At 43.2% G+C, this 19,545-nt stretch overlaps 1 protein-coding gene across 1 annotated transcript in view; it reads right to left on the bottom strand.

Moving 5' to 3' along the window:
• The window catches only part of LOC126456030 (circadian clock-controlled protein daywake-like), a 66,708-nt gene that overhangs the window by 5,166 nt on the left and 41,997 nt on the right, over window positions 1-19,545 (bottom strand). Inside the window, exon 5 of the mRNA XM_050091785.1 lies at window positions 15,763-15,912. Coding sequence (XP_049947742.1) covers window positions 15,763-15,912 — 150 coding nt within the window. The remainder of the gene's footprint in view (window positions 1-15,762; window positions 15,913-19,545) is intronic.

Raw genomic sequence — 19,545 nt, 5'->3', positions numbered from 1 at the left:
AACCTACATCCTTCTGAATCTGCTTAGTGTATTCATTTCTTGGGCTCCCTCTACAATTTTTACCCTCCACGCTGTCCTCCAGTACTAAGTTGGTGATCCCTTGATGCTTCAGAACATGCCGTACCGACCGATCCCTCCTTCTAGTCAAGTTGTGCCACAAATTTCTCTTCTCCCCAATTCTATTCAATACCTCCTCATTAGTTATGTGATCTACTCATCTAATCTTCAGCATTCTCTGTAACACCACATTTCGAAAGCTTATATTCTCTTCTTCTCCAAACTATTTATCGTCCACGTTTCACTTCCATACATGGCTACCCTCCATACAAATACTTTCAGAATCGACTTCTTGACACTTATATCTATACTCGATGTTAACAAATTTCTCTTCTTCAGAAATGCTTTCCTTTCCATTTCCAGTTATTTTGCTCCCGGAACAGCAAAACTCATTTACTACTTTAAGTGCCTTATTTCCTTATCTAATTCCCTCAGCTTCACCCGATTTAATTCGACTACATTCCATTATCCTTGGTTCGCTTTTGTTGATGTTCATCTTATATCCTCGTTTCAAGACACTATCCATTCCGTTCAGCTGCTCTTCCATGTCCTTTGTTGTCTCTGACAGGATTACAATGTCATCGGAAAACCTCAAAGTTTTTATTTCTTGTCCATGGATTTTAAATTCTACTCCGCATTTATCTTTTTCTTTCCTTCACTGATTGCTCAATATTCAGATTGAATAACATTGGGGATAGGCTACAATCCTGTCTCACTCCCTTCCCAACCACTGCTTCCCTTTCATGTCCCTCGACTCTTACAACTGCCATCTGGTCTCTGTAAAAATTGGAAATAGCCTTCCCCTCCCTGTATTTTACCCCTGCCACCTTCAGAATTTGAAAGAGAGTATTCCAGTCACCATTGTCAGAAGCTTTCTCCAAGTCTACAAATGATGTAGGTTTGCCTTTCCTTATCTATCTTCTAAGATGCGTCGTAGGATCAGTATTCCCTCACGTGTCCCAACATTTCTACTGAATCCAAACTGATCTTCCCCGAGGTCGACATCTATCAGTTTTCCCATTCGTCTGTAAAGAATTCGTGTTAGTATTTTGCAGACGTGACTTATTAAACTGATAGTTCGGTAATCTGTCAACACCTGCTTTCATTGGGATTGGAATTATTTTATTTTTCTTGAAGTCTGGGCGTATTTCGCTTGTCTCTTACATCTTGCTCACCAGATGGTAGAGTTTTGACAGGGTTCAAATGGCTCTAAGCACTTATCATCTGAGGTCATCAGTCCCCTAGAACTTAGAACTACTTAAACCTAACCAACCTAAGGACATCACACACATCCATGCTCGAGGCAGGATTGGAACCTGTGACCGTAGCGGTCGCGCGGTTCCAGCATGTAGCGCCTAGAACCGCTCGGCCACTCACGCCGGCTTTTGTCAGGGCTGGCTCTCCCAAGGCTATCAGTAGTTCTAATGAAATGTAGTCTACTCCCGGGCCTTGTTATGGCTTAGGTCTTTCAGTGCTCTGTCAAACTCTTCACGCAGTATCATATCTTACATTTCACCTTCATCTACATCCTCTTCCATTTCCATAATATTGTCCTCAAGTACGTCGCCCTTGTATAGACTCTCAATATACTCCCTCCACCTTTCTGCTTTCCCTTCTTTGCTCAGAACTGGGTTTCCAACTGTGCTCTTCATATTCATACAAGTGGTTCTCTTTTCTCCAAAGAGCTCTTTACTTTTTCTGTAGGCAGTATCTATCTTACCCCTAGTGAAATAAGCCTCTACATCCTTACATTTGTCCTCTAGCCACCCCTGCGTAGCCATTTTTCACTTCCTGTCGATCTCCTTTTTGAGACATTTGTATTCCTTTTTGCCTGCTTCATTTATTGCATTTTTATATATTCTCTTTTCATCAATTAAATTCAAAATCTGTTACCCAAGGATTCCTACTAGCCCTCGTCTTTTTACCTGCTTGATCCTCTGCTGCCCTCACTATTTCATCTCTCAAAACTACCAATTATTCTTCTACTGTATTTCTTTCTCCCATTCTTGTCAAACGTTCCCTAATGCTCTCTCTGAAACTCTCTACAACCTCTGGATCTTTCAGTTCACCCAGGTCCCATCTCTTTGAATTCCCACCTTTTTGCAGTTTTTTCAGTTTTAATCTGCAGGTCATAACCAATAGATAGTGGTCAGAATCCACATCTGCGCCTGGAAATGTCTTAAAATTTAAAACCTGGTTCCTAAATCTCTGCCGGCCGAAGTGGCCGTGCGGTTCTAGGCGCTGCAGTCTGGATCCGCGAGACCGCTACGGTCGCAGGTTCGAATTCTGCCTCGGGCATGGATGTGTGTGATGTCCTTAGGTTAGTTAGGTTTAACTAGTTCTAAGTTCTAGGGGACTAATGACCTCAGCAGTTGAGTCCCATAGTGCTCAGAGCCATTTGAACCATTTGAACCTAAATCTCTGTCTTACCATTATATAATCTGTCTGAAACATTCCAGTGTCTCCAGGCCTCTTCCATGTACACAACCTTCTTTCATGATTCTTGAACCAATTGTTAGCTCTGATTAAGTTTATGCTGTGTGCAAAATTCTACCAGGCGGCTTCCTCTTTCATTCTTTAGCCCCATTCCATATTCACATACTACGTTTCCTTCTGTTCCTTTTCCTACTATCGAATTCCAGTCACCCACGACTATTAAATTTTCGTCTTTCGTCACTATCTGAATAATTTCTATATCTCATCATACATTTCATCAATTTCTTCATCATCTGCAGAGCTAGTTGGCATATAAACTTGTACTACTGTAGTAGACATGGGCTTCATGTCTATCTTGGCCACAATAATGCGTTCACTATGCTGTTTGTAGTAGCTTACTCGCATTCCTATTTTGTTAGTCATTAATTAACCTACTCCTGCATTACCCCTATTTTATTTTCTATTTATAACCCTGTATTCACCTGACCAGAAGTTTTGTTCATCTTGCCACCGAACTTCACTAATTCGCATTGTATCTAACTTTATCCTATCCATTTCCCTTTTTAAATTTTCTAACCTACCTACCCGATTAAGGGATCTGACATTCCACGTTGCGATCCGTAGAATGCCAGTTTTCTTTCTCCTGATAACGAAGTCCTCCTGAGTAGTCCCCGCCAGGAGATCTAATGGGGGCTATTTTACCTCCGGAATATTTTACCCAAGAGGACGTCGTCATCATTTAACCATGCAGTTGTTGCACCTACGATACGGCTATCTGTATCTCTGAGGCACGCAAGCCTTCCCAGCAGCGGCAAGGCCCATAGTTCATGGAGGGGACCAGTGGACAGGCCGTCAAAAACGTAACACGGGTCAATCAGGAAAACAGGAAGAAGGTGTACTGGACTGTGAAAAAAGACGCAAGATGGAAACAGTGAACGGTCCAAGCTCAACATGCGCAACATCGAGCGACTCACAGCGTCATGATTGTTTGGTCACGGTGCTGGACTGCAAAGCGGGAGATCCGTGTTCCAATCTCTCTCGTGCCCATTTTTTCTTCATATATTTATGAATTGTCCGTCCGGTCATTGGCATGTCTGGTCTCCTTCCGTCGTCTTGGCAATACATTGGTTACAGATGAGTCATGTGGTAAGAATATATTAGCGTCGCAAGTATATGTGATGAAGAGTGAAAGCAGGCGAGATGCTTCACAGAGCTCTCACAGAAATAAAAACAACAAATAAAGTGGTGTGAACCATGTTACCGTGAAGGAATTCAAGACTGAAAACTTCCAAAACAGAACACGTAACAAGTGGTACTTGTGTAGAACAAATAGGAGGCACATACGCCTGGAGCCCTTCGTTACACATCGCTGTCGCAAACGACTTTACACTAAGACACAGACACAAATTTGAGTACAGCGGACAGACACGTCAGTGACCGGATGGACAGTTGACAATTTTGTGGAAAAAAAGGGGTGGTGCGTGAGGGAGATTTGAACCCGGATCTCCCCATCAAACTCCAAGACAGTGACCACATGACCGCGAAGCCATGGCAATTCAACGTTGCTCGATGTTGCACATGATAATCTTTGACCATTCACTGTTTCTATTTTGTTTCTTTTTGCCACTGTTTAATACACCTTCTTCTTGTTTTCATATTTGGTTCGTGTTCAGTTTTTGATAGGCTATCCAATGAACCATCTTATCATTAAATCTGAGGGGTGTACAATGGGGAGCTTTCCTTGTTAGTAAAGTTTTAAATATTTTGTAGTGTGCATTGCACCTCGCGCCATACGCAGCCACAGATTGTTCTGACAAGGAAAGAAAGGTTTGATAGTGACTACATTTTTTTTCTTTAGACAACAGATACAAAAAATCATGCTGAGCATGTAAGTTACTTTTCTTTGAGGGCAGATCTCACTTTGCATTCTCGTGGTCAAACAGTACGTAGTCCGAGTTACCAGGTGTTGAGCTAAGTACAGTGAACAGTGTAAGTGATCTATAACAGTTATTTTAGTCCTAGTTGAGCACTATTTTAGTTCGTGAATATTTCAAATCAGACATTGCACTTCATGTTACGTAACATTAATAAGCTACTTCAGTATTCAGTTCCAGTGAAACAGTTTTCACCATGTACACAATTAGTTTCTTAGGGATTTAGTTATATTCATTTTCATTATTTGAAAATCAGTATTTCATTTAGATTTCTGTTTTGTTTCAAGACACTGTTCACAAGCGCAAAACATTGTCAACTAACAGTTGGTATTGCTGAGCAGTTGAATATGAAATCTAAATAAACAGTGCATGAGGAAAATGTTTTTGAAAAAGAACAGTCAATATTTTAAAAGATAGAGATTTACAATAGAAAGCTTACGATATCTCGAATTTCACGAACGGACATTCTGCAGACTACAATAGATACTAGAATTACGAAAAAGCGGAAAGAAACAGACTTACGTAACACAAACAGGCTAACTTTGTACAGAAGAACTACTTGGTTAAGAATACTGTTTCGATAACTGGAATTCGTTCTGAGAGAACAAGACTGTACGCGCTACAGATCGCTCGTGAGGCAATGCAGCGCACTTTACTGTGACTCATTATAAATTACCCGCTGCTGCAACGAAATTCTCAGAGATTACAGTCTTCTTAAATGACGGAGAAAAATTTCAGTGGAGCTCATCCAAATGGAAATAAGCGGTTGGCTCTTTTTAGTAAAGATAATTGGCAGCCAACAACGACGAATGAGACACAGTCTTCGTCGCTATGTCATACTTCGTGAGTAAAACTCTTTGCAGTTGTAATAAATGTTCAATTATCCTGTGTTCGCCGCTGTAGCAAGAGCTCCGAAATTCGCTCCAGGCGATAGTGGACGGACACAAATCCCATGATGAGTGGTAAGAGTGGCAGAGGACGGCTGTTTGTTCATTGATACTGGTGCTGGCGGCAGTTCACGTGACGTCTACCCTTCAGGTAGTGACGTCATTAGGGTTCCCCGCTATATGGCTTAATGCCCATGACCAGCGGTATTTACACTGAAGAGACAAAGAAACTGGTACAACTGCCTAATATCGTGTACGAAGAATTCCCGCAGCACGACGTGGCGTGGACTCGACTAATGTCTGAAGTAGTGCTGGAGGGAAGTGACACCATGAATCCTGCAGGGCTGTCCATAAATCCGTAAGAGCACTAGGCGATGGAGATCTATTCTGAACAACACGTTGCAAGGCATCCCAGATCTGCTCAATAACGTTCACGTCCGGGAAGTTTGGTGGCCAGTGGAAGTATTTTAACTCAGAAGAGTGTTCCTGGATCCACTATGTAGAAATTCTGGATGTGTGGCGTGTAGCAGTGTTCCGCTGGAATTGTCCAAAACCGTCTGAATGCACGATGGACATGAATGGATGCAGGTGATCATACAGGATGATTACTTCCGTATCATCTGTCAGTGTCGTATCTAGACGTATCAGAGGGCCCATATTATTCCAACGGCACACGCCCCGCATCATTACAGAGCCTCCGCCAGCTTGAAAAGTCCCTGCTGATACGCAGGGTCCATGGATTCATGAGGTTGCCTCCATACCCGCTCTAAACAATTTGAAGCGAGACTCGTCCGACCAGACAACATGATTTCAGTCATCAACAGTTCAATGTCAGTGTCGACGGGCCCAGGTGAGGCATAAAGCCTTGTGTCGTGCAGTCATCAAGGATACACAGTGGGCCTTCGGCTCCGAAAACCCACATCGATGATTTTCGTTGAATGGTTCGCACGCTGACACTTGTTGATGGCCCAGCATTGAAATCTGCAGCAATTTGCGGAAGGCTTGCACTTCTGTCACACTGAACGATTCTCTTCAGTCATCGTTGGTCCCTTTCCGGCCACAGCGATGTTGGAGATCTGATGTTTTTCCGGATTCCTGATATTCACGGTACACTCGTGAAATAATCGTACGGGAAAATCCGCACTTCATCGCTACCTCGGGGAAGCTGTGTCCTATCGCTCGGTGCGCTGACTGTAACACCACGTTAAAACTCACCTAAAGCTTGATAACCTGCCATAGTAGCGCTAGTAACCGATCTAACAAATGCATCAGATGATTGTTGTCTTATATGGGCGTTACCGACATCAGTGCCGCATTCTACCTGTTTACATATCTCTGTATTTGAATACGCATGCCTATACCAGTTTCTTTGGCGCTTCAGTGTAGAACAGCATTCATAAGCTCCTATGGCTGTTGTTACCATGGTCCACAGTCTTTCAATATTCAGGAATATAAGTTTGTTAAACTTCTTCGGCAAATCTGTAAATGGGCGCCGTCTGTTTATAAGCCATATGTTGATGTCCAAAAGTTAAATATAATTGCCAAAATACAAAAATGAAAAAGAGAAAAAATTATTGTGACTATATGTCAAGATTTCGCCGCAAACAGCAGTAATACTGTGTCTACGTAAGGAGCGCACTTTGCTTCCAACAAGCATGTGATTCAAAGATAACAAACAGAAGATCATTCACCCCACTACTTCATAGTGGTGTTTGCCCTTGGTTGGAGCTGTGCATTCACAACATAAAGCAGGGCAAAATACAGTGGCGCCCATAGTCTCAGAAGTGACAGTTACGAGACAACTGCAGGGCGCCAAAGAGTGATCAGGAAAGGACCACTGTCTGGCTTTAAATGCAATCTTCCGATGTCGGCAAGCTAACTGGCTTCATATTATGTTGCCACAGGAGTGGCAGTTCCCCAACAAACTCTATATCGAAAGTTCAGAGTAACTGGTGTATCCCAGAGAAGGGTATTGTTTATGTTGTTCATAGAAGCACAGAGACAGTTCTGCTTATATGAAGCTGGCGTCATACATTATAAAACTAAATGAATGGAGAAATGAGCTCTTCACAGATGATTACCGTCTCACTGTTCAGAATGTATCTCAGGGATCATTCATCTGGAGGAAAACTGCAACAGTTGCAGGATAACGTTGAAACAGACCAGTTTGGTGATGGCTGTGCGACCTTGCGTTGTGAAACATCATGGTCGATGGGCGCACGTAGCGTCGCAGCGTTGGATATCGTGGGAATGCTGTTGGCGCTCAAGAGTTCGGCGAAAAATCGCTCCTGTCCTGTGTGTGAATTTCCAAAGGTGCAATTTGACAGTCTGTATCGAGCTTTTCTTATAGGAGGATTTCCAGCATGGCTCGACCAACGAGGTAACTGGATCTGAATTTTGTAGAACATATGCTGCCCAACACAATTATAGGATCACTTTCTCGAAACCTTGTAATTGTTTCTCATTGTGAAGCTGAAGTTTTAAATTGGTTTCGGAGAAGCCTACCACCTTCCGCCGTAATGGTGCAAAAGCGTGACTCCGTGCAACTTCGCCTTCGGTCTTGACGATGCCTCAAATACGAGAGGTCTACCCAAGCGAAAAAAACTCCAGAGCTCAGGAGCTCTTGTGACATGTAACGTGGGTTAATAATCTACATTGGCACTAAATTTCACACAATTCTGCCCTAACGCCACTGTGGACGTCCCACACGATGAGAAGGTCGTCAACCCACTCTTGTGGACATATCACTCCTTCTTTTGACGCCTCTGTGCGATGGAAGTCAGAATGCTACAACCACCCCCCCCCCCCCCATGAAAATTATGTGGCTTTCTTATGGATGGCTGAGGAAGACATTTCAGACACACCGAAAAGGCTTCAGGTGATGGCATAAATGGCATCAATGGAACCAGCCCTTTCCGCGGGGAGTTGCTTCCCACACATTTCGTGGTCGAAAACGACAATACTCGTAGCACTGAGCAGCAGGACGACGTTCTTGACAACGTTTGACATTACTGACAGCCCGGATATTTCAACCCTTCTCTAAGGTCTGAAGCTCCTTTGAACATAATAGTATCCCATTGGAGCGCAGCGCGAAGGCTATTTTTGCCATCGTGTACAGGCTGGAACCGCTAGGGACCGTTCAAAACCATTTGACGAAATCATAACGTGATCCGAAGGAGAAAATTGTGCTAGTCCTTTTTTTCTAATCCAAGCTCTACTATGAAGTGCTATTTAAGATCTGCGATCTCTTACCCGTGTGTACTATGAGTTTTCAGATTCCTCGCATTTGTCAGTGCAAAAATAACAGAGTTCTACTGGCGTGACAGCACTAGAAATATAAAAATAACGAACAGCTGGATTTGCAAGTTACTGAAACCATCTGTTTCCGTCCCCTGATTCACTCATCCGATGGTTACGAAACGGTTACGATAGAAGTTTTCTAGACTGTTCTGGCGATAGTATCGCTTGTATAGCTGACGTTTTGACTATATGAGCCAAATCACGGCTAAGAAGGTGGTGATAAGTTTTGTTAAACCTGAAGTTTATTCTAATGAGAGTTCGTTGTGTGGTGAACGGTTTAACTTACGGGCTCAGTGAAGGAAACGACAGGACGAGGAGGCGCGGTGGTTTAGAGAAAGGACTCGTTTTGGGGCTGTGTGGGATTCTGGTAGCCTCCCAGACATGTACATTTATGCTTCCTTGGTTTCTCCTAATCATTTGTGGATAATTTTGATATGGTTTCTTTGAAAAAGGCACCTCTGAGTTCCTCTCCCATCGCTGTCTGCGAGGTCATCTGTGGTACCTCGTAGACGATGGGACGTTATTTATCCTTCTTATTCCTTACACGAAATAAATTAATCTGATCGCTGATGAAGATGTAATCTCTCGCCAGAAACCATTAGCCGGGCATGTCGTAACAAGGGAGACACTCTTACCCGCATAAAGAAGTACAGGCATGACTCAGCCATAGTGGATTTCCTCCTGCTACTTCTCGCTTGTCATTCCTTACGTAATTTGCTACGCTCCACGGTTGTTTGTAGTCAACACGAGCATTAAGACACAAAGTTAATCCATTAGTAGATGACTCACACCCAGGAACTAATTTTTTTTCCCCTTTAGGTTTCCTACGAGACACTGTAGGAGGCCAAGTCACTAGCGAAAAAGAGCCTTCGGTGAGACTCTTCACAAACAAATTAAGTAACATATGACTCGCGCCAATGCAAGTGCTTGTTACAATCTTAAAAGTGTATTTGTCGTCATTAAAAACTGTAATATTAATGTAATCCTTTCCTTTGCATGTTTAATGTTCACTAGTGTGCTGTTTAAAAAAAACTGTTTGCGACACCCACATGCAATATTTTTAGTTGTGTGTGCACGTGGCAGTAATGCTTTAACTTACAAAATTTCACAGAGCAACTGGAGTACGGACTATTGTCATCTACTTCATGTGCAGTAAATGTTAAAATAATAAAGCCACAAACTTCGGAAACAATTTCCTGATTGCTTTACTGATTCGAATTTTTACCTTTTAACAGTTCACAAAGGATTTATCTAGGAAGCGTAAAATGTTTTTATTATTCAAACAGCACATTAAAGTTTAATAAATTATGTTCTAATAATGGTATGTCTGTTATATTTTAAAGATTTGTATGTCATAAGAAATGACAGTTTTGTTTGGAATGTTTACCGTTATAAGCGTCTTTGGGTACCTGAACACATGATTTACGTTACTCTTTGGCTACCAGAGGTTGTATTGGGAGTAGAGTGGACGACAGGGAGAGGGGGAGAGGGAGAGAGAGAGAGAGAGAGAGAGAGAGATTATCGGTCATGTGTTCAGAATTATGATTATTCTTACCCTTCCCCTTTCCAGTTGAAAAAAATCTTATAAGAAAAGTAAAGTGTAAGTTTGTCACTTGTGTAACGCTTATCTGAATCAGTTTGCATTTTCCATAATAACTCCAAAGGAAGAACACAGTCTTCAAGTTAAATGATCCATTTTTGTGCTATTAAAGAATCTTAATACCATTTTAATTTACAACAAGCTTTTCATTAGTTTCCAAATATTTCACTGTTTGAATGCAAATCGTAACAATACAGTACTGTCACGTCATGCACTATGCCGTGGACAGCTAGCTGCATTTTTGGAAATGTAGCAATATTCTCATTCGGCAAAGTAGTTTAAGGTAAATGATAAGGCAATTTGCCGCGCAGTGATTTATTTAAGGAATATGCCGTCTAACAGTTAATGTTATGATTTTAAGCAGACAGAGCAGAGCTGATTCGCCTGTTAAGCAGGTAAGAAATAATCGTTAGGTCTAAACTAACATTCTGAAATGAAATTAGGGAAGTATCTTCATTTGTAAAATTTTGTCATAATCCAGTATTCGCATTTTTTTAACAGGGCATAGTTTCATTACGCGCCAGTTAGCCATTTTGTTGTGATTGATGAGGAAGACATTCTGTGTACTGCTGAGAGCTATTCCTTATATTCCATTTCATTCACAAATAGTCGGATTCAGCTTAGAGTAATTGGTACCACATAAATCAAAAGTAATTAGCACAGTCAATGTCTGTAATCAAATGTAGGGTAGCAAAGGCTATTCTAGATCAGAATACAAATGGGCAACGCTGTAATAGGAATTAGAACACTTGCTTTCACATAGTTAGCAGTATACTGAGATGTATACTTGCAGAGCCACAAAAACAAAAGTTCATACTACCACTAAAGTGTGCAAACCATACAGTAATGGAAACATTCTTAGGGGAATTTTCTTCATGTGGCGCACCACAGCCGTACATTTCTTAAAGGTCATTTTGAAGCTTTCCACCTCGGCTGTTTTTCACGAGTAGTCTATTCATTATAACAATCACAATTCGCCAGTTTTCAACGTCGATGTATTGTACAGTTATTATCCTGTTAATAAACGGGAATAGAGCCGATCTGAAAGCGGGCACATAAAGTGCAGACGTCGGAATTAAAACTAGAAAGCTTACTTTGTGCATTTATAGTCATTTTTGTAACTAATATCACGTTACAGCACACCACGCTTTCGCTGTCGAGCACCGACTGTCACTCCAGAGCATGAGTGAAACGCGGGAAACAGTGGACAGAAGTGACAGTACGCCTTCAACAACGAAGCGAGCGCGTGTAATGTCCTATAATGGGTTATTTGTTATAAACATGACTATTACTGCACACAGTAAGCTTTCTAGTTTTAATTCCGACGTTTTTACGTTATGTTCTGGCTTTCAGACCGGCTACATCGCCGTTTATTAACAGGATAATAGTTGTACAAAGCTCCACTGTCCTTCATACGTACAAATCCCCGATTTGTCCCACCCTTTGCTATGCAAATGTTGCACGGATATCCGCCCCTCCAAAGTTCTATAAGTCCTTCAATGTCCTCTAACACCATGCATTCCGCTCCTCTCTCTGTATCCGTTCACTCTCCCCCACAATGATCTTTCGACAACTTATCAAATTCCCGCCTCTTCTCACTCACACTGAACATCACCGAACAATCTAAACTATCCGAAAACTGGACTCCAATAAGCCTATCGTTTCCCCTCTACTTTGCAATCCTCACATGCTGCCGCGCCTTTACCAACACATTTCACTAACCCTACACCTACGCACCCTCCACCAACACTCCCAAAGAAACTTCAGACATCTGCCCCTCTCGGATCATGAACTCAGCCCCGTCATTTATGTGGAACGTATATAGCGCAAACAGATTAGAGGCCAGAGGAGGGGAAGTGTTCATTGCAGTTGACCAAAGTACTGTCTGTATTGAGGTCGAAGTTGAGTGTGGCAGTGAAGTCATCTGGCCGCTTGTAACAGGTGTAGGTGACATCAAGTTAGTTGTTGGACGTTTATACCGGCGATCCGATTCTGCTGTGACAGTTCTACAATCATTCACAGAATGACTACGGTCAATGGCGCGTATATACTCAGATCACGCAATGCCGCTGGAGGCAACTTTAACCTGCCGAGTATAGACTGAGATGTCTATGGATACATTGCGGGGGGTACAGACAGACAGTCATGCGAAACCAGACCTTATCGACAATGTATTCATAGAAAAGGGAATTAGCGATCATAATGTCATAATAGCAACTATGATTACGGAAGTTGATACATCAGTCAAGAAGGCTAGGAGAGTGTTTCTGCTAGATGGAGCAGATAATCAGTTATTAACATCTCACTTAGACAGTCAATTGGCATCACTTAGTTCCAGTTGTCCGCCCCCGGTAGCTGAATGGTCAGCGTCACGGATTGTCAATCCTCTGGGCCCGGGTTCGATTCCCGGCTGGGTCAGGGAATTTTCTCCGCCGAGAGACTGGTGTTGTGCTGTCATCATCACCCTATCATCCTCATCGACTGCAGGTCGCCGAAGTGGCGTCAAATTGAAAGACCGGCACCCGGCGAACGGCCTGCCGGACGTGGGGCCCTAGCCAGAAGACTAAAACTTAGTTCCAGTAAGATGGATGTAGAGGAATTACTGGCAGAGTTCAAGCAGGCTGTAAATCATCGTCTGGAGAGTTATGTGGCTAGTAAGTGGATAAAAGAGGGGATAGACCGACCAAAGGTAACAAATAAATGACGACAAGCAAAGATTAGTAGAGATTCGTGCGTCTGTGAAAAGATCTATGCTTGATGCATTCAACAACTGCCACCGTGACACCTTAGCAAAAAATCTGGCAGGGAACCCGAGAAAATTCTGGTCCTACGTAAAACCGCTAAGTAGGTCTAAGTCTTCCATACAGTCCCTTGGTGACGAGCCTGGTGTGGTGGTTGAAGATAGCAAAGAGAAAGCCGAAGTTTTAAATTTCTCGTTCAAGAAATCGTCCACACAGGAGACTCGTACAAACATACCGTCATTCGACCATCGGACAGACTCTCACATTTTGTACTATCAATGAAGAGCAACAGGGAGATTCCATATTTCTAGATTTCCGGAAATCATTTGACACGGTGCCCCATTGTAGTCTGTTAACGAAGGTACGAGCATATGTAATAAGTTCACAGATATGTGAGTGGCTGGAAGACTTCTTAAATAACAGAACCCAGTATGTTGTCCTCTGTGGCGAGTGTTCGTCAGAGACAAGGGTATCGTCGGGAGTGCCCCAGGGAACTGTGATACATAAATGATTTGGCGGACAGGTGGGCAACAATCTGCGGTTGTTTGCTGACGATGCTGTGATGTTGGTAAGATGTCGAAGTTGAGTGACTATAGGGAGATACGACGGGACTTAGACAAAATTTCCAGTAGACAGCTAGCAGCTAGCCCTAAATGTCAAAAAAATGTAAGTTAATGCGGTTGAGTAGGATGATCAAACCTGTAATGTTCGGATACAGTATTACTAGTGTCCTGCTTGACACAGTCAAGTCGTTTACATATCTGGGCGTAACACTGAAAAGCGATATGACTTGGAACGAGCATATGAGAAGTGCTAGGGAAGGCATATGTCGACTTCAGTTTATTGGGAGAATTTTAGGGGAGAGTGGAGCACCTGTAAACGAGACTGCATGTAGGATGCTAGTGCGATCTGTTCTTGAGTACTGCTCGAGTGTTTGGGATTCGTACGTGGTCGGATCGACGGAAGACATCGAAACAATTCAGAGCGGGCTGCTAGATTTGTTACCAGTAGGTTCGAACAACGCGTAAGTGTTACGGAGATGCTACGGGAATCCAAATGGGAATCCGTGCAGGGAAGACAACGTTCTTTTCAAAAACGCTATTGAGAAAATTTAGAGAACCGACATTTGAAGTTTACTGCCGAACGATTCTACCGCCACCGGTATACACTGAACATAAAGACCACGAAGATAAGATATTAGGGGTCATACGGAAACACACAGACAATCATTTTTGCCTCGCTTTATTTGTGAGTGGAGAAGGAAAAGAGAAGTATTGGTACACGGTACCCTCCGCCACGCAGCGTACGGTGGATTGCAAAGTATGTATGTAGATGTAGATCTTGCCAGGTATAAATCTGCCCCACCCATTCCTACCATTCCACCTCACCGGGGCTTCCTCTCATTTCTCTGCTCACATTTTCTTACCCGCTTTTTTCCCCATCTGCCTTTCTTTCCCCGCGCCTCCTTATCCCAATAACTATTAGCATCACTAACTCCCCCCCTGTACTCCAATACTCCTACCCCGTCTCTGCTATGCACCAATTCTCTATACCACCACATTCCCACCTTCATCACTGGCCAACATTTCACCCTTCGACAAGAGCCACCCAATCGCAGGACAGGTCTTTCCGGTTCTTAGTGACGTAAAGGTGATTCTTTTAAATATCAGTGTTTCAGCATCAGGTTACAAACGTTTTTAAATGTGCGCTGATTTTGTTTCGTTTTACCTATCATTATTACTGTTTTTAAGTACCAGAGTTGACTTGTCTCGTATATCTAAAAATTTCCATTTCATTTTTCCCCTCAAAACGGTTTTAAATTCAATGTAAATACCTCCCCTACTTGTTTCCCGTTCCTTTTTCAACTAATTAAATTTTTACGTCAATTGGCGGGTTGCCTTTACGGCTGATTGCCCTGTTCCCGACTCCCCACCTCCTCACCGTCTGTATGGAGCGTGCGGGGGACGAAATAAAAGTAAATAAAAAAATGTACAACATATAAACACCTACTGCGCTTGAAAATGGCCTGTAAGGCGGAAACTGGCAGTAGTTCAAGATATAATAAATTACAAACTTCTGAAAACACATCCGATGTGGGTTACGAATTAAAAAACATTTTCACGTAAGAGGTTTTGTCAGGCATAATTTCCGAGTTTCAACATATAACATTCAATTTTATCTTAATAGAAAACAGAAAATTTGTACTAAACAAATATACCGCGGTAAACATTTGGTTAAAGAATGAAATGTGTAATTGCTTTAATAGGACTGGCATCCGTCATCAAACCTAGCACATTTACATATGAAATTTACAAAACCGAGTTTAACTCGTCCCTGCCTCAATTATAAGTAAGGACACTGCAGTTTTGAAAAGGAAATATTCTATTGTAGCATTAAACAGGTACACAGTATACATACCCATATTAAAGTACTGCAGAAACTGCAGTATTGTTTTGTGTTACATTCTACGGTATTTTGATAGTCTTTAAGGCCAGGGTTGCTTCATTAAAACTTGTCACTTAAACAGAACATTTTTTTGTATTCGAATTTTGAAAGTTACTGCTTTGACATTGAGTGGTTTATTATGAAGCGAGGTGGTTATTCCGAAGGTATTGTACTGCTCAGTTACGTTTTAAAATTCACTTCACATCGTCAATGCTTGTTCTGATGAATGGTGCGTGATTTCGAACCGTATAATTAACTTGAAACAGCTAGTATTCCGCAACTATAATTCTGCATCTCAGAAATACACATTTAAGCAACGAACCCCAAGGCCGTTACAAGGTAGTTATGCCGTGTGGACTCACCCAGCTCCTTGTCTCCGCCGAACAGGTTGTTGAGCTTGACCTTTGCGTGACCGATGCTGAAGCTAGTGCTGAACGTCTTGACGTGCAGGTAGGTGGCGCCGTCACGCTCCACCCGCTCCCCTTGCATCGTGCAGGTCGCGTCCACGTCAGCTGCAACGAGGGAAAGTCACTCAGAATGTCGCCCAGTAATAGTGCACCCTGTGTGCAGTGCTTCGTCGTACTGTAGAATAAATAAGCTTTCCCGCCCCATACTTGTATAGTTAACAAGTTTTTTCGATCGGAAACCCCTTTCTTGCATCTTCCTCGTGTCTTCCCTACGATGGAGATAAACCTAAATCTGCGTTCTCAGTGCAGTTCACTAGGGCTCGGTGTGCTCGGCAGTGCAACTTGTTTACACTGTCTGACAACATACACTGCCGGACAAAAGAAGTGAAGCACTCTCAAGACATGGGCGGATGTCAGTGTAACTTCGAACACGTACACACCATTGGTGGCTACGTACTTGATTAGAGTTGCAGTTCTCTGTGACAAGTGTTACGGCTACCCGAGTGCGTTAATGTCGTTCGTGTTTACCGTTATTGCGAGGAATGGTAGGGTCTGCAAGCGACATGTTGGGTGATCACTGAAGGACACGGAGATGCCACGCACTCGTCTGAGACGGCATTATCAGTACCTTACAGAGTTGGGAAGTGACCTTATTGTGCGTGTCTTTTTGGCCAGCAGGTCGAATCGTGTAGTACGCACGTCTTTCATGGGAACCTGCGGACAGCGCATTGGTCGTCATGGTTCCGGTCGACCACGTCTGACGACAGGTTCGGCCGGATTGTGCAACAGTGTCCTCGTAACTCCTAGACAACTGCTCCTGCCACCCGAGAACCAGCTACCTGGAACATTCTCTGTGGTTCGGCACCATTTGTCGGAGACTAGCAGCAGTTGCACTAAGGAACTGCCAACCCGTGCCTGGGCTGCCGTTACCATCACAGTATGAACGGCTGCATTTGGAGTGCTGCCGTGGCTAGAAATCGTGGTCGCCTGCCTGATAAATGCAGTCGCACTGTGTTCAGCTATGAATCGCGATTCTGCATTGCCATGTATGACCATCATAGGCGAAAATGTCGGGCACCTAGGAACAGGTTCTTTTCATCTAGTCGTTTGGAGAGGCACAGGTGTTACTCCTGACGTCGTGGGCTGGGAAGCCATCATGTGTGACTTCAGGCCATCGCCATTAGTGACTGAGGGGACACTGAAGGTACGACGGTACATCACTCATCCTGCGTCCTCATGTGTTACCTCTTATGCGAGAAACGTGGTGCCATTTTTCAACAGGACAATGTTCGTCCAAGCAAGGCAAGTGTCTATATGAACTGTCTGTGTGATTCTGATGTGTTTGCAAACTTGTCCCAGATAGAAAATATGGGAGACTGACAGTCGCACTGACAGTATCCAGGATATCAAAGTCGGGATACAATAGTTGTGCGCCAGTCTGCCTCAGGAGAGCATAAAACAGAATCAGAACATACATCCACGCTAGAGGGTGTGACTTGTCATACTGACAAATGGACTTATACGACCAAGTTTGTAAATTCGACTCTATATAGTAATCACCGCGTCTTTAGATATAATGCCCAAAGCAGCTAGAAGAGGAGGAAGAAACGAAATGGAAGATACGATGCCTGGAGCACCCAGAAATGGAGGAAGAAACGAAATGAAGGTCCGCTTCCGTAGTTGGGTGGTCAGCGCAGATGGCTCCCATGCGGAGGATACGTCTTCGATTCCCGGAATAGGCAAGGATTTTCCTTGGTGAGAAGACGTTGCGGAGTGCACACAGCCTCGCGATGCCAATTGAGGAGCTACTTGATTGAGAAGCAGCGGCTGAAGATCCGAAAAGTCGGAAAAACGGCCGGAAGAGTGGTGTGGTTACCACTTGCCACTCCATTCCGCTTCCACAAGACGCCGCATGGCAGAGGATGGCACAGCGCCCGGTCGACAACTCTTGGACTTTCAACGCCTGGACGAGGAGCTCGTAGTTTACCTCTAAGAGTCATTTCAGCTTATACAGTGCGACCATTGTCACTTTACAGTTTAAAAGGTAACTGCCAGAGAAATGGTGAACATCATACGAAGTAATTCAAACATTCAAATGCTATCGTGAGAATTAAAATATTGAACATTTGTTTGCCGTTGGAAGTGTTGACAACACACTTGTGTGATTCAGTGCACCGTCTAAGGATTTCTCCCACCTGAAACTAGGACTCATTCCGACTATCTCCTTGTGATCCCCCAAGCTGCTACTCGCTTGTTGCCACCAACACCAGCTGCTGACCACTCAGTGCAGATAATGCCTCTTTGATATCCCAACGAGAGAGCGATAACTACGTGTTGCCTTTTTTGAGACAAGTGAGAAGATCGTCTCAACGAATAAGTACGCAGTCAGTTCTACACGATCAATTTCGCTTCAAGGTGTCCGTCAAAAACAACTGTAGAACCCTTCCCCCTAATCCCGCTCTCCTCGACGCCGTGGTCCACGAAGAAGATTGGCAAGGAAAAACCTGGAATGGAATCTCGATCACTGGTGTCGGGTTCTCTACACCGAAAATTACAGGATTAACCTGACGTCTGATGATCGTCATAGAAGGATGTGTAGGCATTCAGGAATTATTGCGCGTCTCGAGAACGCAGCCCCATGATGTAGGTTTGTTACGTGATTTCGGGCAGTTTGAGGTCTGTGTAATATCCAGAAAGGATCCTCCATCTTATCGTCCGGGCCTTTGGAAGCCTCCTAACACGACGAGTGACCTCAGAGGGGGCGCTGTCTGAAGAGTGGACAGGTTTGGACAACATCGTCTCGACCATCTTGTGGACAGCCTGTCAAGGAGGATCTAAGCATGATGCTATGCACGCAGTAGAGTAACCCAGCACCAGATTTTGATTTCACAGATACCGAAGATTGACTTTATTTTGGTTTTTGTTTTGTTTCTGTTTCAAAATAAAGTTAATATCATTCGTCTCTTTGTTCCTGATTTGACGTAATGAACGAATGTTTCATCGCACGTGACGATGTTTGACAAAACATTGTACGATCAGCCTCGAGCGTGCAAGGAATATCGCGCAGATGGGCCTTCATGCTCTTTATGGTCTTCCGTTAGGCGGCGAGGAAACCAACGGACGCACACCACTGCGTACCCCGACTGGTGGACTGGTGTGTCACCACTACCAACAGAGACTTCCACTTGTGCAGCGAGGTGTTTGATTGTGATCCGTTGATCACCTATAATGAGAGTGTCCGTACTTTTCTTCTTGAATCTAAGCCCACATACGCCCACAGATAAGCAGGTACTGCAACACTATTCTTTAGTAATTATTATCGATTTTTCCGTCTTATTCTTACTACAGTTAAAGAGCACTTTTCACCAGACACGTTTCGCTTTTATTATAAAGCATCTTCTGTGGTCATTCTGGAAATGTGGTACCGTATAAATAAAAGTCTACATTTCGATATTTACAGTATTTCTTTATGAAATTTCCGCACATGTTACTTACGGCCTTTCTGCCTCATGTTATATGTTTTGAAATCTATACTTTTTCCATCGTTGTTAGCGGAATTTGAAATTTAAAAAAAAAATGTGGTTAGACATTAACTTTCTGCAATTTTCGGACTTTTATAACAAATAATGAAAAATACACTTTCAGTAAAATTAAGACGGAAAAAGCAATAATACTAGATTAAAACAGCTGCTGCGGCAGATACCCGTGCAAACAAACATTGTACTTCAGAAGCTGATA

This window comes from Schistocerca serialis, chromosome 2 (assembly GCF_023864345.2).
Source record: "Schistocerca serialis cubense isolate TAMUIC-IGC-003099 chromosome 2, iqSchSeri2.2, whole genome shotgun sequence".
Lineage (NCBI taxonomy): Eukaryota > Metazoa > Arthropoda > Insecta > Orthoptera > Acrididae > Schistocerca > Schistocerca serialis.
Note: the sequence above shows the minus strand (reverse complement) of the source record. Positions and strands in the feature narration are given on the sequence as shown.